Source organism: Sarcophilus harrisii, chromosome 3 (assembly GCF_902635505.1).
Source record: "Sarcophilus harrisii chromosome 3, mSarHar1.11, whole genome shotgun sequence".
NCBI lineage: Eukaryota > Metazoa > Chordata > Mammalia > Dasyuromorphia > Dasyuridae > Sarcophilus > Sarcophilus harrisii.
The window spans coordinates 242,400,629-242,427,132 of NC_045428.1; the positions used below are offsets into that span (position 1 = coordinate 242,400,629).

The 26,504-nt window shown below is 32.3% G+C and overlaps 1 protein-coding gene across 1 annotated transcript in view; it reads left to right on the forward strand.

The window, feature by feature from the left end:
- Positions 1-26,504, forward strand: part of RUNX1 (RUNX family transcription factor 1) — a 312,736-nt gene that overhangs the window by 206,800 nt on the left and 79,432 nt on the right. The window contains exon 5 of the mRNA XM_003763412.4: positions 17,758-17,862. Coding sequence (XP_003763460.1) covers positions 17,758-17,862 — 105 coding nt within the window. The remainder of the gene's footprint in view (positions 1-17,757; positions 17,863-26,504) is intronic.

Genomic DNA, 26,504 nt, shown 5'->3' on the forward strand with positions numbered 1-26,504 from the left:
CTATGCTCAAGATGGAAGTCTCAGAGCTGGCCTGCTTTGCCACTGACCTGCTGAATCAGGACTAAGGGGCCCCAGTTGCTGATCTATAATATGGTTAAGAGCTTCCCTCTAACCTGCCCAGATACTGTGCTGTGTTGAGTTTCCCTTTCACCCAAATAAGATGTCTTTTCTGAAGTTATTCTAAGTTTTTTTAAGCTGGAAAATTGTTTCACTCCATTTTTAGTTGGTTCTATTACTCCAAAATCTGTTTATAAGCTTGATTTAATGTTGTTTACAAAAAATACAAGGGGAAGCTCAGGCAACTTCTTGGTTTTTCTCCACCATCTTGACACAACCTACACAATTATAAGTTTCAATGGGGATATATGTTACCTGATTGCTAAATTATTCAAATTTAGATATATAACCAGCAGTTGGTAATCGGCAACCAGAGTTTAGGAGAGTTGTCAGGACCAGTTATATAAATTTAGGAATCATTTTCATAAAAAATGATATATGTACCAGTGAAAAAGAATAAACTTACCTATCTATCTAAACTTGGAGATGAAATAAAGGAGAGAGGGAATGACAGAGAGAATGACAGAGAAACAAAGAAATATACATAGAGAAAAGAAAGAGGCAGAGACAGAGAGAAAGAAAAAAAAGGAAAGACAGACAGAAAAAGAGAGAGAGACAGACAGAGAAAGCACAAGACAGAATCTTTGGGGACACATAAAAACTTCCAAATAGAGTAGTTTGAACTCTGAGTAGTTCCCTGAATTTTCAATATTTTGGATTTTATAGCAAGAGCAGTCTGAATCATGAACACAAAGTGCACATTCTTACACAATGTAATTTCTATTTCCAAATCAGGTGGCATAGGTTGGATGAAATTACCCTGTGAGACGCAATTGTTAAATTTTCAGTGTGAACATTCATATTTCAGAAATTAACAAATGCTACAAATCAGAGATTTTCTTTGTAGTGGTTTTGCTTTTATTTTTACATTTCAGAATGTAATCAGAGAGATACCTCACAATTTAGTCACGTAAAACAAAATCATGAATAGGTTGAAAATATAGTATATTCCTTGGTAGTGCAGTGTTTGTTGTTTATGGTCTGGACTATTTCATTTCCACCCTATACACACACACAATGTTTTGTATTTAGGGGATTTTTATTTAATTAGATGTTTCCATTATTTAGACAATTCCACAGAAAGATGCATTCTCATATAATGGGAGGGAAAGGAAAGACCAAATAATCACTGTTTTTTCCTATAAAATTTTTTTTGTAGTAAATGCTGTTAATGTTTTTCAACAATTATTTCAATATGCAATATTGATAATAGAAAATAAACTAATTCATTATTCCTACACTCCTGTTTTATGCTATGGGAAAGAGCAATGTTTAGTTGTTTATCTCTGTGGACCACTTTTCTACTTTAAGGATATCAAATAGACGTAAGATTTATTGAAAACACAAAGTGAGTAAATATAATGACAACTAGATTATAACTAATCACAACTACTATCAAAAGTTTACTTGTCTTTTGTTCCTGTTATTGATTTTAAACATACTTAATAACAAGTATACTTTCTTCTCTTGCTTAAAAACAATGAAGACAAACAACTGTTTGTATTTTAGTGTGATGATTTCAATGTTCAGCTAGACTTAGCAAATATATCTTTACATTGCATGGCAAATTGAAATTTTGTGGCAGAAATCTGAATTATATTTTTTCTATGAAATCATTGTTGTTGTTTTTAACTTACTTTTACATAGTTAAACAAAACAACACTGATTCTTTTTAATATTTTAAACTAAGCTAATTTCTCACTTTTAGTTCTGGAAGGGAATATCCACAATAAGGACCCCAGGAAAATAATGATTTTTGAAACTTTATATACCTTGAACAAATTCTTTAGGTATTTTATTCTTTCATGATCTTATTAAACACTTGAATATTCCTTTGATTTTGTTAAATGCTTGAGTATTACTTTAATTTTAAGTGGATGGAAATTGCAATTAGTATGAAGCAGTCTTTTTCTTGAGAATATTTTCTTACTAAACATTATTTCATAGTTAGTGGAGATAAACTCAACTCATCAGCTTTCACTCTTTTGCCAGCCTGCATATCTTTGGTCAGTTGTAGTTTGATTTGAATAGAGAGGAGACAACTATCAATTACAAAATGGCTATAAGAAATAATAGTGCAGTGATTTTTAGGACTTCCTGTTTCAGCAGCAAGCATTGTAGACATAAATGGTCACCTAGACAAGTGCTAAATCATGGATTGGCATCTAATGTATCTTTAAATTGTTTTGTTTTGTTTTGTGATGAAGGAAAAGATGACATACTATTTACTTAATATGGTCTTGCTTTCCATGATTGTAACAAAATTCAGATCAGCAAAATTGATTATCAGCTACAAAGTACTTCAACATTTAACATTAATACACATTATCTTTGGTTTTTGTTTTTCTTTTTAACTTCTAGCCGAATTTTGTGTGTGTGTGTTTATTTCTACAAAAGTCTTCATCTAAATTTTCTGAGGAAAAGATCCTTTGCTATTAATATCCTAATAATAAAAGGAATCAGCATTCAAAATAAAATAATTAAGAAAATCAATAAATTAATTCATTGATTTTATAAACTTCTAGGGAATAATTTGAAAGCTCTTAGCTTTTCCATTTCTTACCTGCGTGATCTTGAAGAAGAAACAACCTTCCTGGGCTTCAATGGTTTCATTTATAAAATAGGGAGAATAAACTAACATGTCTCAGAGATAACTTCAGATCTATCTCTGATTCTATGATCATGACTTTTTGCTGATTTTTGTCAAACCCCTTGCAAAGGATGATTAAAGAGGAATATTTTGTGACATGCCTATTCATGCAAATGTTCTTTAGTAATATTTATTTATTTTATATTATATTTATTTATATATAATTATAAATATATTTAGCAAATATACTTCTCTACCTTATAGTCAAATATGATTTTATTCAGTAATCATGAGGCAGTTTTGTTTTATTTTGGCCTATGTTAATATTAAAGATGGAAGATCAGTCAAGATGATTGTGTGATAAAAAGTATAGCTAAGCCCTTTGCAGAAAGAGCTGGAAAACATAACAGACCAAATCTTGATTGGTAAATATGAGGAGTCATTAATTCAACCCAGAATGGCACAGAGAAACAGAGGTTTGAAGACATTGAGAATGAGGTCTAACCAAGAAGGGCTCCTAAGAGCATTACAATACAAATGATGATCCACAGATAGGGAAAGAAGTTCCAGACCACGAGGAGGTGCCAGACTTTACATAGAAAGCAGTAATAGGTGCCAAAAAGTCATCTACCACCCAGTTACAAGAAACAGATTGGGTGGGGGGGCGTGGAGAATTGAGAAGAAGACATGTACCTGAGGAGTGACAATACAGGTTGAACAATGGAAAGATTCCTAGGTTGTTCAATGAATAGAGTGTTGGAGTACCTGACGTGGAGTCAGGTAGACCTGAGTTCAAATCTCACCTAGATACTTGCTAGCTGTATGATCTTAGGCAAGTCACTTTAATTTTTCTCAGTCTCAGTTTCTATAGCTGTAAAATAGAGATGATAATAGAACCTATTTCAGAGGCTTGTTGGAGTAAAATGAGTGAAACATATATTTAGAGCACTTTGAAAAACTTTGTCAATACAAATACTAGCTACTATTACTATTATTATTAAACTATAGACTGAGTATAGGGCAATTTTAGGATCAAGTATGAGTTGTATGCATCTAAACCCAGAAACCCAGAGTAAGAGAGTTTCAGTTTCAGCTCACTCTAAAGCCTACAGCAGAATAACTAGGGCAGAAATTTCAAACCAAAGGGAAAACTGCAGTCTGTCTCTCTGAATCTGCAGAGCTTTCTAGCTTACTGATAGTCCAGCAGCAGCTGTTACTCACATTCAAACCAGGAGCAAGCCACAGGTATGTTGTTGATATTCAACTGTAGGTCAGGAATTTGTAGAACTCAGACAGAAGGGCAACAATCAGACATCTTTGGAAGAACAAAAATTTGCAGATCCTCAGCCTGTGAGATTTCTTAGATCCTGCAATAATAAAACACTCAAAACTCCAAGAAAGGAATCAAAGAAGTGATGAGGACCCAAGCTCAACACAGAAATTACCTCCAGAATAATAAGCTTGGCCTTAAAGTAAAATCTGAAGTCAGGAAGGAGGCTGGAAAAAATGAATAGACAAAAAAATCCCACAATAAAAAGCTATTATAAAGACAGGAAAGCTTGGGATACAAACCTAAAAGAACAAAATCCAACAGATCTACAAATAAAGTTTCAAAAATGAATCTTTGGCACAAAGTCAACTCCTCAAAGAGGTACACCAGTATTTTAAAACCTAGAGTATTAGTTCTGAGGATACTCTTGCTGTCACTACTTTCTTCTTATTTGCAGTAGGCAAGAACTGAAGAGAAGGAAAAGTGTAAGAGCTTAGCATGGAGAGAAATATATGAATAATGTCCCTCACTATGCCTGTGAATGGAATAAACTTTGTCATAAAAAGAAGTTAGAACCAGTTAGAGAAAGCAGAATCCAGAGAGAACTGGAAAGACGTCAGTAAACTCATGTAGAATGAAATGAATAGAACCAATAGAACAATTTCTGCAACAGCAACAATTCTAAAGACAGACATTTTGGAAATTCTAATTCTAATCAATGCAATGACCAACTGCCATTCCATGTGATACATACATTGGATGGCTAATTAAATGGTTAATGAAGGAATTTATTTTTTCTTAACTATACATGTTTGTAATGGGGGTTTTGTTTTTCTTTCTTTTGCATTTGGGAAGAGAGGAGAAGGAAAATGAAAGGAAGAAAAGGTGTATTTGAACAAAAGAAAATTTAATTTTAAAAAAGGAATTCATTTTGTTCTTTACCAATGTAGGATCCCAATGCAGCATCCCATTATCCAGGGACTTTTCACTTAAGAAACTCTAATTGATATCACATGTCACTGACATCTTCCACCTAGATTTTAGGTCATGGAAGACTCTTAAATTGTAAAATGACCTCACTAGGAGTGGCTCTTTTGAGATATTCAGAGCACTTTGCATACTGCTAGATTTAAAATCTGTTTCCTATGATTTCCCAAGTGCTACCCTGAAATGCAGAAACATTAAATTAGGGCCCACTTAAATGGTATTTTTCTCAAAGAAGATGCAAGCAAATATCCTACTTATATTTCAAGTTAAATTATTCTCTGCTTTTACCATAAGGTCTAAGACCATCATTAAGAATTTATGATTTGCATACTGCCCCCTAGACCATGTGAGAAAATCCCACAGACTTAATGGAGCATTTGCCATAGTTAAGAGTAGTGTGTGGTTCTAATTGAGTCATCATACTGAGACAGAGAGAGCCTTTCTATGGCTCAGAGGTAATGCTCTATAATAATGTAGGCTGGGGAGAAGCAACCATCTTTCTTTAATATGCTTCTCTAATCCAAGACTATAAGTGGAACAGGGCTGGGCTTCTTTTAGGTGGCAACCCTCCAGATTGTGCCACTTTTTTGCATCTTCAGTAGCTGATACTTTTCTCTTATGGCCCAATCAAAACTCATTATGCTCAACAACATTAGAACCTAGTTTGTAACTTAGGGTAAGGAGAGAATCATTGTGGAGAGGGGTAATGAGGTACACTCTCTAGGATCAGAGTATTTGCATCTAAATCCTAGTTCTTTCACAAACTACCTGTGAACATTTAACATTTATGAGCCTCAGTTTCTTCAATTATAAAATGAGACAGTTGTATTAGATTATGTGTGACTATAAAGGAGTAATCTCTAATCAAAGATTAACCAAGGCCCTAATCTCCTAGGTCATAGATTATCTTCCAATGAAGTTTCCTGAAATTTCATCTTCCATAATGATATTAATACATTACTTCTTATGGTTAAATACATGGCATTTTCCTTTCCTATCCATTCTTTCTACATAGTCTAAAGGAAATTATCTTGCAATTGTGAGTGATTCAAAAATACTATCATTGTTTCTCATTTTTTTCCTTTTTGATCTGATTTTTCTTGTGCAGCATAATTATAGAAATATGTATGGAAGAATTGCACATGTTTAACATATATTGGATTACTTACTATCCAAGGGAGAGATGGAGGGAAGGAAGGAAGAAAAAAATTGGAACACAAGGTTTGCAAGAGTGAATACTGAAAACTATCTTTGCATATGCTTTGAAAATAAAAAGCTTTTAAATAATAATTTTAAAAGCACTATCAATTGGTCATAATATACCTAAACTGAAGAGGAATAAAGTTAAGCCTGGATGAGATCAGATTATAGAAAAATTAGAATTGTATTTAAAAATGAAAAAATGAATCCACTGTCTTGGAAGTTCTTCAGGCTCCAGAGGAGACTCCTTGTGGTAAGTCATTGCTGTGCTACTTCATTACCTCAAGGACTCATTATTTCATCACATCAGTATGTTTTTTACTGATGTAGTTCACAGAATTTCCTTTTCCTCTTTGTAACTGGTTTCCATGAGATTCAATAATTAAAAATTCTTCATTGTGGATTTGGGGGAAGTTGTGTTGATAAATCCTCTTGGTTAATTAGGTTAGCCCTTGGACAACAGTCATACAGTCCTTCGGACTGAAATTATATCCAAAATGTCCTTTCTACTAGATAGGAACTACAGAGCTGTATTCCACTAGAATAGCTTTGAAAAACAGAGAGCCACATGGGAGTCCTGAAGGAAGCAGAGTAGAACTTTAATGGAGAAGTTTTGGGAACAGAATAGATAGTAAATATTTTGTAGGTTAATAGAAGTTTTTCAGTTCTGATTCCCAACTGTCTACAAGTCTACTGAAATATCTAGTTTGATCTCTTTAATTAAGCTAGTTCCTTTGTTTTTTGGCAACATGAAATATCATATTTAAAAAGTTATAAACATAGTGCACTGAGAACACAGATTATCAATGGAAGAAAAGAATTAAAAATTAGCATTATAATTTGAATATTGTTTTCCTCAATAAAATTATTTTCCTAACTCATTCTAACTTTTTCATAAACATTAATGCCACATAAATATTTATAACTCCCATGCCCTTTTCTATTTAAGTGATATTTTCACAATAAACACTGTATTTTAACAATAAAGCAGTGTGGTGTCTCCATGGGTCCCTGTGCTGCTGAGGCTGGACACCCGACAGTATCAGATTTTTCCTGAACTGTAATTACTGCCTCCACCCAAGTTTCAAAGAATTTGTAGAAATGCCAGGGCAGTTGGCCTCAGACTGTACTTAAGGACATCTGGGCTTTTCCACTAGACATCATTCTTGAGGTTCTGACTGTTTCACCATATTTATAAGCTCTGAATAGAAATTCAGCCACTGTTCCTGTGTAAATTTAGCTTTTTCAGACAGATCAGTGGATCAGTAGTTCTATGCAAACTCTTGGATTATACTCTTGAATTATAACTTGACTTGACAGAATTATAAACTAGGAGTCCTCAGTGGATGATAACTTTAAGATGTGATATTTATCTGCATTTACAAGACCTCTGACAGTTGTGGTTGTTGCTATTATTGTTTTTAATCTAGGAAACATAGTATCTTAGTTTGTAAAGTGTTATGATGCCAAATATTTGGTGCCTCTCTCACTGGTCCCTTTCCAATTTTATACTGTTGTGCCACAGTTTCCTTTTATTGTCCTGCCTCAGTTTCCCTAATTGTTTCTGCCTCAGTTTCCCTAATTGTTCTCCTCAGTTTCCCTAAATTGTTCTACTTCAGTTCCTTGAATTGTTCTGCTTCAATCCCCCTGGTTGCAACCCCCCTTTCCTTATCATTAGGACCGAGATTCCAAAAGTCTGACATTCCAAATAAAACTTCAGATGTCCAATCTCAGATACCTAATTGATATCCTCTGTCTCCAAGTTGAGACTTCCTGACTCCTAACTCCAAGCTTTAATCCGTGTGTGTGTGTGTGTGTGTGTGTGTGTGTGTGTGTGTATTATATTTCATGGGAACCTCACATTGGTTGCTGGATACTTTGAGACTTATTCAGCCCTGGGGGCAATCCTGTTTTGCCCCTAGCACAATCTCTCCCTCTTAAATAAAATATTAAAAACTCTCTAATTTCTATCTTGCCTCAGTTTCTCTGGTATTAGAATACTAATTGTTTAAGAGGAAAAGTATCAAGCTGGAATTCATATGACTTCTAGTTGTTAAGAATGTCTTTTTTTTTAATGAAGCTTTTCTATTCTAAGACTGTCATCTCCTAATTCAGTAAAAATAGTTTGCTTGTGTATTATTTCCCTCCCTTAGAAAGTGAGCTCCCTGAGGCCAGGATACCAAGCTTTTGCTTGGTATCTCCAAGATTTAGTATTGTGCCTCACACCCTGTGAGTACTTAAATGCTTGTTGACTGACTGATTGGTCTTTTGTAGATGACCCAAAGTCTGAGGAAGGCAGGTCACAAATGATTTAGCATTTTGTAGTTTCTCTAATAGTATTAGTGACTAAAATCAATAATGTGGGAGAACTCATCTAAAATTCTGAGCCTTACTTTTCTTAGCAATATAATAAAGACAGAAATTTCTATCTTCCTTAACTTGGAAGTTAAGCCCTGGAGGGCTATTGGGAAGGCAAAAAAATGTGGTGATATTCTTAAACATAAAAGTTCTAAAATTAGTTTAGATGGCAAAATATTATCAGTTATGTTTCCTACACAGTAAGTAGAGCTGGGGAAAGAGGGAGGAATGTTAATTAACTATTATCCAGCACAGGAAGTACTTGCATCACCTAGGATGGTGCCTGGAATAAAGTTGGCATGTAAGAGCTAAATGATTTAAGAGTTGGTTATCTGGATCTGGAGTCAGATAATTTACCTTCAGATTTTCTTATGTCGCTATGTAAAAGACCTTGGTTAAGTCAATCTTTGGGCTGCAGTTTTCACATATGTAAAATGAGGTGGTGGGAGTTATTCACTTCAAATCTCTTCTAGCACTAAATCTATATGATAATAGTAAATGTCCCTGAATTAAATGAATGAACAAATAGGGTTATTCTTATGTTTGTTTTTTTTACTGTCTGCTAGAGGACACATTATGTACAAATAAATAAATATATATAATGATTTAAGGGAAGAATACTAATAGCTGGATGTATAAGGGAAGACTTCACAGAAATTTTGGAAATTTGATAGTTTTGAGTAAAGAAAAGAATTTTAGAGACAGAGTCAGATAAAAACTGAAAATTCAAGGGAAAAGATTGACTTATGCCAATGCAAAGAGATGGGAAATAGAATGTTGACTATGGAGAAGAACAAGTAGTTCATTTTGGTTCAACAGAGAAATAATGTTTGATGGTCTGGAGTAGTTTGGAGTCATTTTGTAAAGGGCCTTAAATTTCAAACTGATACATTATATTCAGTAAAGCTACTGAATTTTGGCAGTTGTGTAAAGGATGGTTCAGAGATGGAAGGGACTGATATTTTTGGATCAATTAGAATACATATTGAATCTATTAATATGGATATATAGTTGGTTGTCATGTGATTGGTGAAAGTATTTTAAATACCATAATGGTTACTTTAAAATACTTAAAAGTCTTCATATTAATAATAATTCTAACTAGAAGTCATATACCATTTGGAATTTTTAATGTTGTTGCTATCTGAAACATTTAAGAAGCACCATTAATTATATAACAGTGTTCTGGGGTCTCCAACCTGGAAATCAGAAGAGTTGAGTTCTGGTCCCAGAACTACCATCAACTATCTGTGTCACTTTAGATAAATCACTGAAATCTTTAGTCCTATTTTCTTACTTGTTAAAATTACAAAGATTGGACTAGTTGAATTAGAATATTCTTGCCATTGTCATCTATCTATGTTCTAGACATAGCAGCAGAAAAAATTTACATAGTACATTCATTTTGCTTGGGTTCATGGAGAACTTTCCAGGTTTTTCTGAGAGCATCCTGCTCATCATTTCCCACAGAATAGTGATATTAGAAAGAAATAATTGATGGTGAGAGCTAACAGTGGAAAATTATGTGGCAGAGTAAATAGACCATCCTGAAGTCAGGAAAAACTGAGTTCACATTCAGCCTCAAAAACTCACTAACTGGGTGACCCTGGACAAGTTAAACCTTGTTTGCCTCAGTTTCTTCATCTGTTAAATGAACTGGAGAAGGAAATAGCAACCACTCTAGTATCTTTGCCAAGAAAATCCTAAATGGGATCGAGAAGAGTCAGAAATAACCTAAACAACTGAACAGTAAATGGAGAGAGGGTAAGTTTTATATCAAGAACATAGCACAAAAAGGGCTTGGGAGATGAGGAAGCATATAAATTAGAAATTGCTGATAAGGCAAATGGGAGATGAATAAAAGATAAATTTCATTTATTTTAGAATTCCACCTGGGGTCATTTTAATCCATATCACATGAAATCATATTTTTTCATGTGTTCCTATCCATTCAGTCCCCATTAGAGATGTTACTTTTGTCAAATTTACTGATTTTTTTGTCAAATTCACTGATTTTTACTTGAAATTGCCATTTATATTTGGTGATCATTTTCTATATAACACTCAAATTATGGCAGAATCACAGAATTTTAATGAAAAGGGCTCTCTGAGGCTATCTTGTCTAACTACTACTTGAATAATAATCTTCTTTACAATCTATAATGCCTTGTAGAGGCATATCCTTGTAGAAACCTCCTACTATAGTGACATCTCCTGAGATAGTCAAATCTAATTATTGATAACAAATTATCAGGAAATTGATCCTAAATTTTCCCAAATTTGCCTCTTTTAAATTTTCATTTATTACTCCTCTGAAGCAATCTCTCTGGCTCTAGACAGAACATGACAGATCGCCAAATAATTAAAAACATAAATGATGTCTTTAAAGGCAGTTAGCTCCAGCTACTGTACTGGATTTGGAGTCAGGAACTCTGGAGTTCATATTCTTCCTCAATCAAACACTTTCATTTCTTAACTTGATCTTCATATGGCATGAAATCAAGACTTCAATTTCCTGGTTGCCCTCACATAGACTACCTTTAGTTTAATGATATAATTCTTAAAACATGGCACCCAGAATTTAACTCAGTATGTCAGATGTAAGCAGATTATAAAAATTCTATCACTTTTCAAGCCCTGAATACCATGAAATCTAAAATAAAACTAGCTTTTGTCTTCCATATCATCATCTCTAAAAATTGATATTTACTTAAGAAGTCCCTGAGCAAAATAATTATGAAACCTTCACTGATTTAACCCTAAGGACTCTGACAAATCTTGTGTCTTCCCACACAATACCTCACAAGTAGTGGTTTCCCTTTACTTGAATTTTTGGTTCCTAAGACCAATGGATAACTACTATCCTTTAAAAGTAAGAAAGCCATGGGGGAAAGCTTCCTCAATGACTGATTTTCTAAATAGTAAAGACAAACAAACAAAAAGAACTCTAATTTTTCTAACTAACTCCTCTGTCTTAAAAATTGAATTATCTCTAAGTATGCAGAGTCACTTACAGAAGTAATAAGTAAAAATAACAAAGAGGCACTTTTGGGAAAATTTAGGATCAACTTCCTGCTAATTTGTTATAAAAAATCAGATTGAATTGCCTCAGGAGATGTCACCATAATAGGAGGTTTCTAGAAGGATGTCCTTTTTATGGAGGTATAATAGATTATAAGGAAAATCATTAATCAAGTAGCTTATGTGAACAGAGTCATAAATCTTTTGTAACAAAGGGAAATTTTCATATCTCACTAAAACTATTACCTAATAGGAAATCAGTCTCTAATCCAGCGAAACTGCCTTTTCTTTGTTCCCTATATACAAGCCTTCATATCCTAATTCTGTGTTTTAGCACAGTCTATCTCACATGACAGAAATGTACTCTTTTCTCCTCTACCTTTCAGAATCTCTCTCTTCCTTTAAGATGTACCACAGGTAACATTTTCTATATGAAGCTTTCCTCATCTACCAGAGTGGCTCTTTTCCAAAGTACCTTTATATATGTTAATATTATATTCACTTTATATTACTACTTTTTGTGGTGTTGTGTCTACCTTTAGAATGAAAACTCTACTTGGGACTAGGACTTATTGTAAACTTTATACTTGTATCTCTAGTACCTAATACAGAGTTTAACACATAGTAGCTCCTTACAAAATGCTTGTAAATTAATTGATGTTTAAAGAAAGTTTTTATTTTTATGAAGCTAATAGCCTCAACTGGGAAGTAGACTACAACTGCTTTACCTCCAGTGAATCAAACAATTAACACTTACTATGTGTTAGACACAAAAAGACAAAAAAAATTGAAACAGCCCTTTGTCTTAAGGAACTTAACTGGGAAATAACATATATATATATATATATATATATATATATATATATATATATATACACAGACACACACACACACACACACGCACACAGAGTAAATCAAATTATGGTAATACAAGTCCGGGGAACTGGAAGCTACTCACAGCTGGAGGAGTCAAGAAAAGCTTCATAAAAGAAATTATGCTATTTGAAGGAAGACTTGGATTCTCTGAAACCAAAATTTGAAGGAAAGTACATTTCAAGCATGCAAAGACCTTGAGATAGTAGATACAATTTTGCATATAAGGAACAGCAGAAAGGTCAATCTGGTTGGACCCTAAAAACATATAGGACAATACTATATAACAAAATTGGAAAGGTCAACTATTCAATTCCACTGCTAAGACACATAGAAACATGAAGACAACATTAATTTTTATTCCTGCTTAATCCTACAAGTATCTTTTTATTTCCTTCTTCATTTATGAACCCTTTAATTTTTCTATTCCCATAAAATATACTGATTCACTTCTATTTATTTAATCAACAATGCTTCATTTTTCTCCTCTACCTTCACTTCTCCTGTAGTTCTTTAAGTTCCATTTAGGAACATTATTCCATTATGTCCATTTCTATCTCTTGATATTTGCTCTTTATCTTTTTTTCACAGAAGGATTTTTTTAAAGAATATACATAAATATGTCTCTTGTTGAATATCCATTTTTTTCACTGATGGTTAAGTTCAGGCTTTCAGGATATATAATTTTGGATTTCACCTTGGGCTGCTTTGCTTTTTGAAATATGCTCTTCCATTACATTCTGAAGATCTTTGGCATTACTAAATAACTTAGTATTATTTTAATTTCCTTTTCTTTATATTTGAAAGTCTCCTTGCCTCACAAAATTTGGTGTATATTATTGAAAATGTTCAATTTAATCTGCTGATGTTTTGCAGTTTGAAACATAGTTATGATTATTTTCTTGAAGATGATCTGTGGATTCTCTCAAGTGATGCTTTGTTGTCAACATTTATAAGTTCTGGGAAATGTTCTTGCATTACTCCCTGAATTATGATATTTAGACTTCTTTTGATGTCACATTCTTAAAGAAGAATTGTATTGTTAGTTGTCTTTGTGCATCCTATTATATAACATATTAATTCTTTTTAAATTGTTGCCTTTTGCTATCCTTTCCTTCATTGTTTTATATTCCATTTTGTATTCCATATCCCTCAATATACTTTTATTTATTTCTAAAGTAAATTTTTATTAATACTTTTTATATCACTTTCATTTCTCAAGGTTTTCCTTTACTGAAAGTAATACATTAATACAAAGAATGAAGAAGGAATGAATGAAACAGTTTAATAAGATTGACCATTATAACAAGAAACTCAGACTTCATATGTAGAGTTTCATCTGTACAACATACATCTTCAAAGAAGTTGGAGGAAATTTCTTCTTATATTGTTTGTTTAGGGACAAGCTCCTCCATTTTACTTGTGCATCATTAAGTTTCAATTGATTTTTTTTGTTCTGTTGATTTTATATTGCTGTGGTCATTGGGTACAATGTTTTTAGTTCTTCCATCATCACTATACCTGTTCATTAGAATCTTTGTAGATTAAGACCAATAAAAGTTAATTAATTATCATCCAACCAAAATTTTCAATTTTATGAATAAATAAACTAAGGTATTGGAGAAGAAAGTGGCAAACAACTTCATTATCTTTGCCAAGAAAACCCCAAATGGGGTCATAGAGTGTTGAATGTAATTGATATGACTCATCAAGAAGAAAGATTATTTGAAGCCAGAAAAAAGATAGTTGCAGTATAAACTGAGCATTATCTTTGTGCATGTAGCAATATCTTTTTAAAGAAAAAATGGTAGCTTAAAATGTTTTATTGCCATTTATTTTAAGAGAATAGCAACTAAAATAATAAAGGGACTAAGAAACATGTTGTTTGAGGATGATTCGAGGGAATAAGCAGTTTCAAGATGATGAGTATGTTACCTATATTTAGAAATTTAAAGATTTGTCATCTGAAGGAAGGATTAGACTCGTCTTGCTTGGCTTCTGGGGCAGAATGAGTAGCAATGAAGAAAAAAAGAAACGTGTCTCAGAGAACATTTCTGAACAATTAGAATTCTCTCAAAGTAGATTAGATTATTTTAGGAAGTACTAAATTCTCTCTTACATGGAGCATTCAAACAAAGAGTGGATGATCATTTTTTGAACATGTTCATTATTGTTCATATACAAAATGGACTTGGTATTTGGAAAACCCTTCCATTTCTGAGATTTATTTATTCTCAGATGGGAAAAAAAAAACTTTTTGCCTGGGGAAATGACATGACCCAAAGACAGAGTGGTAAGAACAGCATGGCATATGAGATCATGTGAGCTACTAAAAGGTGGTGAGAGTGATGTCTTAATATACCAGGACTTGATACATATATAATGCAGTTTATGTGTAATATTTTAAGTATTGGAATAGAAGTTTTTTTTGAGAGCAGGGATGGTTTCATTTTGTGTTAACTCTCAGGTACTTAGTACAATATCGTGTACATTACTTAATAAATGTTAGAATGGGGAGCTATTGTGGGTTCTTTAGCATAGGAGTAACAGATGAAAGTTTGCTATTTTTAGAAAGATTGTCTGACAGATAGTGCACTGGATAGACTTGGTTAATGTCCAGATTCTATGGACTCCTGCATGTCCCACCCCCACCAAGTAGTTATCCTGTGTACTATTCCAGCAGAGGCTTTCTTTTAGCTAGATATGATTTGGAATGCATCTGATCAACTAATCCCTGTTAAGATATTAGCTGACAACAGCTTACGGTGTTATCACATCGAGGTTACTGAGGGAAAAAAAGAATCTGTAGTGGTAGAATTTCAGGCATCATTAGCAGATTGGTGGGGGAGGTATATTTGGAAAGTTGTCTTCCTGAAACCTTTAAGATTAAAACATGTAAGCAACCACCTACTCAAAAGTCAACCTTATTTTGCTTATCAATAATGTATTTCAATAGTGGGTTTAACCCTATTGATGAACCTGGGCTCAATATGGATTCACTGATGTCTAGTTTTTGATGACAAGCCTATCTAAGTGAAGAGAGGTTTGTCACTAGGTTAAAGTAAAGGGTGATTTGCATTTTCAGTCACAACAATTCTTGTAAATAATTCATCTTTTTATATGAGAATTGCATTCTATACTAGTTGGAGAAATAATCATATTGATAAATTTACAGATTCTTGAAATGTTGAAGCATTTTTCGTATGTAATCAGAAATAGGAGAGTAAAGTTTGTATCTCTGATAAAAGCCATGCAGGCTTACTTGCTTAGATTGATTCAATTATAGAACTTCCAATCTAGAAGGGACTTTAAGAGGTTCTATAGTTCAATTGACTTAATTATAGCTAACATTTATATAGAGCTTTAAGGCAAATTGCCTTACACGAATTTTCTCATTTGATTGTCTCTATAACCTTGTGAAGTAGGTGCCAATAACATCCCATTTTGCAGATAGGGAAACTGAAAAATAGCAGATTCTAACTTGAAGGAGAGAAATTAGTTTTTGAATACTGTATGTGAGTTGTTGTTTTGTTTCTTTATGGTTTTTTGGTTTTGTTTTTTAGGATTGTAAAGGAATTGTGTGTGTGTGTGTGTGTGTGTGTGTTTATTTTTCTAGACTCAGTGCTTCTTTCATGTATTATACAATCATATATATATATATATATATATATATATATATACACATATATGTAGCTCATTTGATGATTACATTTTTAAAACATCATTTGCCCCTCAAAGAAGTTCTGGGAAGTAGATGCTACAAGAATTATTATATTTTCTCTTTTTGTGATGGCAAGGAATTAGAAATTGAGGGGATGTCATCAACTCGAGAATGATTGAATAAGTTGTGGTATATGAATGTAATGGAACACTATTGTGCTATAAGAAATGATGAACAGGCAACTTTCAGAAAAACCTGAAAAGATTTGCCTGGACTAATGCTCAGTGAAGGGAGCAGAACCAGAACATTGTACATAATAACAGCAATATGATAAACTTTGATAGACTTAGCACTCAGCAATATAATGATCCAAGACAATTTTAATAGATTTTGTGATGGAAAATACCATCCACATCCAGAGAAAAAACTATAAAGACTGAATGCAGATCAAAGGGTACTATTTTCAGATTAGGGTTTTTTTTTCTTTTTCATGGTTTTTCCCTTTTGTTCTAATTTTTATTTCAAACACGCCTAATATGTAAATATGTTTATAATGATTATTATACATGTATAACTTGCATCAGATTTCTTCCTGTATTGGGTAGGGGGGAATGAAAGGAGGGAAGAAAAAACTGAATTCAAAATATTATAAAAACAAATGTTGAAAATTATCTTTGCATGTAATTGTAAAAAATAAAGCACTATTAAGTGTAGGGGGGAAATGTTAGAGAAAAAAAAGCTTGCCCTAAAAAAAGAATCATTATGCTTATTTTATAAAAGCCAATTTCAATGGGCAGTATCAAGAACATATTCATATTCACTTTATAGTTATTTCACTTCAGCCTATTAAATACATTTCTTTATTTATTTTGATGACTTTTAATTTTTATATAATCTAACAGGCCAGTTTCTCTCCTTTTATCTAGAAAAAGCAAAGCAAAATAAAGCTGAACACAAAACAATGCCAGTGTATCGATAATTTGCATTTTCAAATATATTGAGAGAATTTTTTTCCTATCCAGTCCATTCTCTAAATTAGAAATGATTTCCCCCGCTTCCTCAAAGCTGCAAGTGAAAGTTAAAGAAAGCAGAAAGGTTGATGGTTGAAACTAAGAAGACCTTATAAATAGATACAGAGGAATTCCACTGGGGCTACTGATGGATATTGGCCCACTAGCATGTTTTCCTTTCTTTCAAATGTTTACCTTGCCTTGTTTTGTTCCCTTATTGCTTCTTTTGTCCCAGGGCCAAATAGATGAATCTGCCAAACATCCTTAAGTTTCTAGAGTTATTAGAATAAAGTACCTCAGGCCTATCTTACTTGTTAATTATCATAATTATTAAATGTTTGTAGAATTGAATAATTAAAAGTAATGATCATGTGAAATGTTATATGTCATCAAATAAAGTTATATAATAGCAGAATAAATTAATTATTGGCTATGCCTCCTAAATATGATATACTTTGCCTTGGGATTTCATGGGTAACAATCTAGAAAGATGGTTTGTAGCCAGCATTGAAACCTATCTAAGCATTAAGCTTCAGTTGCTTGAATGTAAAGTTGCATTGTTATTTCTGTTTCTGTGCTAGAAAACAAAAATTAGTGATAATTAATCCCTAGCAAATGTGATGATTTTATATTTATTAATATAATTCCACTGTTCTCTTTTTTCTTGTAGGAAAAAGTTTCACATTGACCATCACTGTCTTCACAAATCCACCACAAGTAGCCACCTACCATAGAGCTATCAAAATTACTGTGGATGGACCTCGGGAGCCTAGAAGTAAGTTACCTATTCCCTAAGTATTTCACCCTTTGAAGAATTTGGTCCTTATTTGTGACTTTAGCAAGTATTGTATCACCTTAAAGGAAACTAAAACTTCACTGACATCCAAAGAGGCATAGAGTAAATCAGCCATCTTGAACATCAGGAGATAAACCAATGGATTAGGTTTAAATTTAATTAAGAACTTTCTTGAAGGGATGGGATTTATTAGAGAAACTGTTCAGCCAAAACATCTTAAAATTATTTAGAACCTGCATTAAAACACAAGAGAGGTGAAATTTAACATAGATGAATGCAATGTATCAGTGATGTTGGTCTATTATTAATTTTAAAATGTATACTGAGATATTTTAACCAGAATCCTCTATGCAATATCAGAGAATAAATTTTGCTATTTTACACTGATAAAAACTTTATTGCATTATGTCTACTCTGAATTTCTTCTTTTGAATAGGAGGTAAACAAATAGAAGAGTTTTTAGAGAAAAGTGACAGAATATAGATGAAGAAAAATGTGTTTGTGAAGGAAATTTTTAGAACTTCAGTTTGTTTAGTTTGGAAACTAGATGCTTAGGACTGACTTCATTCTTTCCTCTTCAGCTTCAGTCTCAGAGGATAAAGTGGGCTACAGCAGTAGCCTTTGATCCCATCTTTTCCTGTCTCCTTTAGGATCTTGCCCTTATGATTATTCCCCCTCTCCTGAATTTTCAATTTTTCATTCACTGGTTTCTTCCTTATAGGCATCCTTACAATTCTAAAAACAAAACAAAACAACAAACAACAAACAAAAAGATAAAACAGCCTTTATTACTCAACTATCACCTTAAACTATCCTCTTTTACCTCCTTTATTTCATAGTAAAACTAGAAAAAAAAATCCATCTACACTTATTTTCTCATTTCCCAATCAATTCCTCCCTCTAGTTACTTTTTCTTCCCTGGATTTTTGTAACCTTGCTTCATCATGTTCATCTTTGTGCATGTGTAAACAGTCTTTTTCAGTCTCCTTTGCTAAATTTTCATACTTATCTAGATGTGTGGATACAGCACAGGACTCTGACTTGGTCCATCTCCCCCATTTTCTCTATACTCTTTCTTCTTGATTTCACCAATTTTGATTAATTCAACTATCAGCTTTAAAAAGGTGTCTTTCATATTTTTATATCCAGTGCTTTTTTCTATTGATTTCCATTTCTGCATCACTAAGCTCCTATTGAACATGTTCTTCTTAATGTGCCAAACATATCTCAAACTCCCCACATCGAAAATAGAGAACATTATGTTTTTCTCCTAAATTCATTTATCCTGGAAATCTGAGGGAGCCATCCTGAGCTCAGATAGGTAGCAAAATGGATAGAATGCTAGGCCTTGCACCTTGAAGAACTGAGCTCAATCTCAAGCACTTAATAGTTTGGGCAAGTCTCTGCTTATCTGTTTTCTTCCAGTGTAAAATGGGGATACTGATAGTACCCACTTACCTCACAGGGTTATTGTGAATATCAAATGAAAAATAATTTGTAAAGAGCTTGACAAAGTGCTTGGCACATAGTAAGTGCTATATAAATACTAGTTGTTATTTTAACGGAATGGAAAAAATAACTCTCTTGATATAAACCAAGGTTAAAAAGCAGGCTTATGTAGCTTGTAAGGATATAGTTGTTTTTAACATAGGACAAAGATTCTTGTTATTAATTCTTGCCTTGGTCCATTTGAGCACCAAGATTTCTTTGTGTCTCCTTTTCTCTGTGCAGATGATACCAAGATGTGGCAAATGGAATAGGATATTCCCCCAGACCTAAAGACACCAATGAGTGGTTGCTCTCACTGGGTGTCTTTTATATTCTAATGGGAACACGAATGCAAAGCAATCTGTTAATTCATGAAAAGAATAAATCTTTTATGTTCTACTGCCTACATGGCAAGGGTTACTGGAGAGCAGTATTCCAAGTTCTCTCATGCCTTAAATTCCCAGCTGTGTCACAGACTAGACTCTTCCCTCTTTGAAATTCTATCTCTGTTCTTCCCTTGTAATATGTACATGCTTGACTGTGGCTTATCATATCATCCTTCTTCTAGCTTCCTTTTTTTTTTTTTTTTGTTAAGGATACAACTCTTTTAACAAATCTTTTTTTTTTAATTTAAAGATTACCATCAGTTTTCAGTGACTGACCCCCTAAATCACTGCGATGTAATTAATAACTATAATAATAAGCATAATCAATCAAAGTAAATCAGTACCTTGATCATTTCTAAAAATATATGCCTCATTCTACATCCCTTGTTCACCACTTCTGTTGCTTAAGTCATGATTGTGAATAGTTCTACAATGAACAGAGTTGTAAAGCCTTTCAATATAGATACATTTTAAATTACTATGGTCATTGTGTAAATTGTTCACCTGGTTCAGCTTTTTTGATTCTGTATCAGCTTGTACAAGTTTGTTTTGTTTTTGTTTTTGTCACTTCTTATAACAAAAGCCACATTTTGTTCAATCCACCATAATCAACGAACATTCATTCTGAATATAGTTCTTTACTATTACTATTTTTAAAAGTTGCTATAATTTCGTATATATATATATATATATATATATATATATATATATATATAATTTCCTCTGCATCTGATGTCTTTAGGAAATATATCTAATATCTCATCATCTTGAAGATTAGTTCAGCTTTGATTGCTAATACTTCCTTAGCACCTTTAGCTATCTCTCATCTCTTAAAGAGTACAATAATGAACTTTTCCCAAGGTCTCTCTTTATTGAGGATTCAGATTTTTCCAGCTAATTTTACTGGTTTCTCTAAATATCTTTTACCACTTCCTTCCATTTTCTTCTATCTTCTTTTTATGTACTGTCTTCCCCTATTAAACTGTAAGTTACTAAAGGGCAGGAACTTTTTTTTTCTTACTTATATCCCCAGCACTTAGTATGATATCTGGCATATGTAGGTACTTATTAAAGGGTTGTTAACCAATTCACTTTTTTAAAATCAATTCACTTTTAACTATAGTGCCATTTCTGGATTAAATTTATTTTAGTAGAATTACAAATTGGTTTCCAGAAAGGTTGGGCCAAGTTAACTGCTTCACCCACAGTGTGCTTTCTTTTTTAATAAATCAGTTCACCTTTTGTCATCTGTGCCATTATAATAGGATGCAGTGAAAAGTTAGAGTTGTTTTAATTTTCAGTTCTTATTACTGCTTATTTTAAGCATTCTTTCACATGTGTTGATATACTGATATAGTGATTAGTGACTTCAGATAAATGCAAATTATTCTTTATCTCTAAAGATTGAACAAAAGAAAACTTATAAATTAGAGCGAGGAAGATTTTTATTAAACATAGGAAAAAGCTATATGCCTACCATAATGTTTAAACACAGGTAAAAGCTATGAAGATAAATTACTGTATCTTTTATTCATAGAAATATTTTAATAAGGTTGTTTAATTTTTGAAAGGTACTGCTATTGTTCTATTTATTTTTAATCAACCAGCCAAAGGACAAAGTAAGATTACTACTTAACCTAGTTTTAAATGTGTTTTTGTAGATCTTGTTTTTTTTAAATTTATGATAATAATAGATTTTGAAAGACTTGGAAAAAGGGAAATTAATTTACCTATGAGGCATTTTTACAGTCTTTCTTATCAAATTATATTTGGGGGGAAGTAAATTCCCAGCTTTAAGATAGTTTTATACATACACTTCGAAATACTTCTACATTGTTATCCCTTGTTACAAAAACCTTAAAATATGTAAAATACATGTATTAGCATACTTCCTAGTACATAATAAATACCACATAAGTGCTTATTCTTTTAGTGTGTATGCCTAATATCTCATCTATTTGAAGAATAGAACAATGAACTCTTCCCAAGGTCTCTGTTTATTGAGGGCTCAGACTTTTCCAGCTAATGTCTTTGGTTTCTTATGAATATCTTGTACCATCTCCTCCCAGTTTCCTTACAGTGGTTCTAGCTTCCTTTTATGTACTCTTTCTCTATTAGATTGTAGATTCCTTGACAGCAGAAACTTTCCATGCTTTTTTTTTTTACAGTAATTGACCTGTTATTTGGTAGTATAATATTTGCTCTGATAAAGTGTTAGGTTTTTTGTATAAAACTTCAACTGATTTTTGGGGAAAGCACATAGAATCTTACACATAAGGAAGTTTTATGTATATACTACTCTAAGGAATCTATTTGTTAGTATGTATGGAAACCATTAATTAGTGAAATATGTCATTAACACATTAAAAGAGACTTTGCTTTAACTTTAAAGTTTTGGCCCACAACAATATAACTGGTAAATACCATTCTCTCATCCCTTTTATCATTGTTATTGGGTTTATGGATGAAGCTGAATTCTACAATGTTTGAGGGTTGGGTTGTATTTTTTTCCCCTCAGTAATGAAAAAAACAGCCATCATAATTTCATGTGCCTGGAATTTGGTTTGGCCATATTGTGTGGAAATAATAAAATAGACACATAAATGCCTACATATATTTCTTTCACTGAACCATTTGAATAGTTCTGTTGCCTCAAATATGGTTTTTGGCTTTTAAAAAATAAAAAAGAAGCACTGTCCCCAGTTGACCCATCTGGGCATTTCTCCTAGTGAGCTGAATTGGGGCAGTGCATTTGATGTCATAACTCATCATCTGTTTAGTCAGGTATCCATAACATCTAGAACATTGAGATGCTTAATTAAAAATTCAAAAGGTTAATAAAGCAAATATTGACTATTTCTGGGGACAAATTCTGCCCTCGGGTTAAAACAGTCCTTCACAATGGTTATGTTGTGCCTGAAATTTTTAGATTCATAATTCCTGACAGTGAGGTCAAAATTATTATTTTCAAATACTAATGTTCTCTTTTTAGGTCACTAATTTTCTTGAGGGAAATATTTATATATGAATATGTGTATGCATACATAAATATATATACATGTATATATATATATATATAATTTAAATGAACCTATTATCCACCTATCTCATTTTCCCTTCCCCAAATTGAACAATTTAAAAACTATGAATAGCACAGCAAAGCAAATTCTGACATTGACCATTTCCAAAAATGAAGTGAAGAGGATTACAATTTTTCTAAGTCATCTTCTCAACAGATCACATGTTGCTAAGTTAAGTCTATTTAAATAAACCATCTACTATTATATAGTGTATATGTATATATATATATACTATATAATATTTATGTATTAAATATTATAGTATAAAGGCCTTTAAAAATACTCTGTCTGGAATATGCTGTATTAATAATCTTTTTTGCATTATATATTTAGATTCCTGAGCTGAGTTATAAACCTAGATAAAATGAGACAAAAGAAATAGAATTTGTTGATTGTACTCAGTTTTGAATGATATTCTGATTTTAAGGGTTCATTATTGGAACATCTTTATGATGAAATTGCTGTATTTTGAGTTAGATATTCTCGACTTTTTACTAATTAATCAGTAGGACAAAACAATTGTTTTGTTCCCCAAAATAAAGTATTTATGCATTTGACAAATGTTGCATTTGCAGTGACAGTACTATTCTAACACAGGCAAGAGCATTTGAGCTGTGTATATCTCAGCTGACTAAGAACCAAAGTATGTGAAATATATCAATCAGCATATTCATTAGAGCAGGGCATACTTTACAAAACTATATTTATGCCTCTACTAATAGAGACTTTGGCTAATCTGTATAATTTTATTGTTAGAACATAGTAAAGATTATGGTAATAATGACATAGTAATAATAACAATAAAAGGGTCTAATAGACATCTCATTCTTTGATCCTTCTTCCTCTTTAGCAGTAGAATGTTGTCAAGATACTGTGCATCTGAAACTTTATCTTGTATTTTATGGTGTTAATTGTTCTTGACTGCTTTGAGGACTATTTAAGATTATCCATGCTCTTTGACAATTATATTGCATTTAACATTTCACATAATTCAATTTATTTGTGTTTAGGGTACAATTTTCAGAATGTTTTTCCTCCAATATGTTGTTGAATTTCTTCTTGCAAGCTTCTTTGGAACTCTGATACATTAAATGTTTTCTGTAGAACACAAAATTCCCCATTTTACGCCTTTAATAAGTTAGCAGTCTAACTGCTGAAAGAGACAGAAAATCCTAGCTACACTTTCTTTCCTATTCTTCCGTTCACTAGTGATGGTGGAGGAAAAGGAGTACTTCTTAATCTTCACTGCCACTTCCAGAGTCTCCCTCTAACACTGTCATTCTACTACCTCTAATTCTTTGAGGTTCATACTATTTAAATTTATCATTCAATACAGATCCTGGTCATTATATGCTGACTCTTAGAGTGTTCTCTCTCCTTCCTTAATGAATTTAATGATTGGTTTGTCCTCTCCCTCAATTAATCTATTTCTTAATCCTGAGACCTATTCCACTAAAATAACTTAATCTCTTACTCCATTTCAGTTATACTGAATACTCATTTTTTTTTACCTGATTATATCATTTTGACATTCCATCTCACTTTATGGCTTCCTCCTGAAACTAGTCTTCATCCTCGTTGAGACTGCAACTCTCTCTACCCCTTAGTAAATGCGCGCTGCCAGCCAACTCTACTTGTGAAAAGCTCCTAAATTTAAGAGTCTTGTTTGTCTTTTTGAATTGTAACTATATTAGCTATACACATATAAATACTATACTCTGCTGCCCTATCTCTTTATGTGTGTTTATACATATATATATATATATATGTATCCAGCATATATATCTAGTCATCCTATTTGCAAAGACACATATCCAGTCACTTATAAAACAATTATGTTCTCCTCTTTAGTGTCATGAATACTACTGCTGCTATGCTTCTTTGCTTTATTATGCTTTATTGTGAATTTTTAAAACTCATAATATATTTTATAAGACTTTTATACAAGTTTTTCCTCTTCAACACAACTAAGGAAATTCACTAGTATTAATTTGATCAAGAATTTTACATCATTTCTTTAAAATGGTAAGAAAGCTGAGAATAAGCAAATAACCTTATATTAAATATTTTTGTGGCCATTTGACCCAGTTGAAATGTCTAATTCCTTTGTCTTTTCTATGTTTATTGCCCTAAATGCACATATACTATATAAATGTTTATTTGTGAATAGAATCCTTTCTGAGAGGCCATGGTAACCTTTATGATAGGCCCGAAGTCATGAAGACATTACTTAAAGTTGTGGTTCTGATATCTATTAGCTGTGTTAACAAAAGTAAATAATTTAACCATTCATTGCCCCAGGCAACTTTATAAGACCATAAATTACACTTATTGAGTTACAGAAGAATTACAGATCTATTTTAAAGAGGTTTCTATACTTAAAGTTCCTTAGATAGATGAAATCACATGCTCTGAAACCATCATACCTTATACTTTTTAATTTTGCCTAAATATTTTTATTTGTCTTACTAATTTCTTTTTATTATGGTTTTGTAGAAATAGCAGTGAAGAAATACATATTACAATTTAATGTAATACTGTAAAGATATGAAACTGTACTGAGTATATTGAGAATGCAAAAATTCTATGTAATTTAAAGTTCTTTATCAATATACGTGGATTTTAAGTGATACATTTTGTAGTTTTAAACCCCGCTTATTGTATACGTATGTGTATGCATGTACATATAATTGCCACAGGGTTAATATAACATATAATCAAAGACAAGATAGAAACATTCTGGTCCTGAGAGCAAAGCTTCTCCATATCTTTTAAACTTGATAAATTGCATTAATCTGCTAAATCCCTAGACCTTTATAAAGTAAGTTAATGGTAATGCATTAGTTTGGGACATCCAGGAACTTCATATGCTTGGGTTCCATTAAGTACAAAATTGATTAAAAGCCAGAATATTTTTTTTCCAAATCTTTCGATTTGTTTCTCTGACTGAAGTAATTTTAAATGTAATCATTTCTCTACCATCGCCTTTGACTATTCAAATCTTTAATGATTTAAGTGTGGGGAAAATGTAAAAGACTTTTACTTTACTAGTAATCACATAAGAGCCATAGGTTAACTTATACTCTTAAGATGATCATACAAAGCCATTAACTATTTCCACTGTTTGGTTTATTCACTACCCATTAATTGAATTTGATAATATTCACAAGTTATTTATCCTTAGGGAGCTGAGAAATAATGGTGTAATATTTTTTACAAGTTCTTTGAGATGAGCTTAAATACACTGAATGAAACTTATCATATAGACCTTTCTTAGGCAAACAGTTGGAATTTTCCCAAAATTGTGCTTTTTCCCAAAATGAAGAAGGAGGAACAAGATTAATTTCATTGGCAGAGAATTTAAAAGAAAAAAAACTTTCCTGGAAGAATGGACCCTAGGGCAGCAATAGAATAACAGCTTTATTTCATGCTCCCTACAAATTGCTCAACTCAAATAGATGATTTTTTAAAATAGATTTTGACAAATTTGTTCATCATACAAACAAAGCAGTTAGTTCCTTTTTAAAATTGAACATCAGCTCTTTAACTGTGGTCTCACACTGCCCTGATGACAAGAGAGCCTTTATGTAAGCAAATATGGATTTAATCATCATGTAGCTCTGTATGTGTGTATGTGTGTGTATGTAAAGAAAAAATATGGTGCATG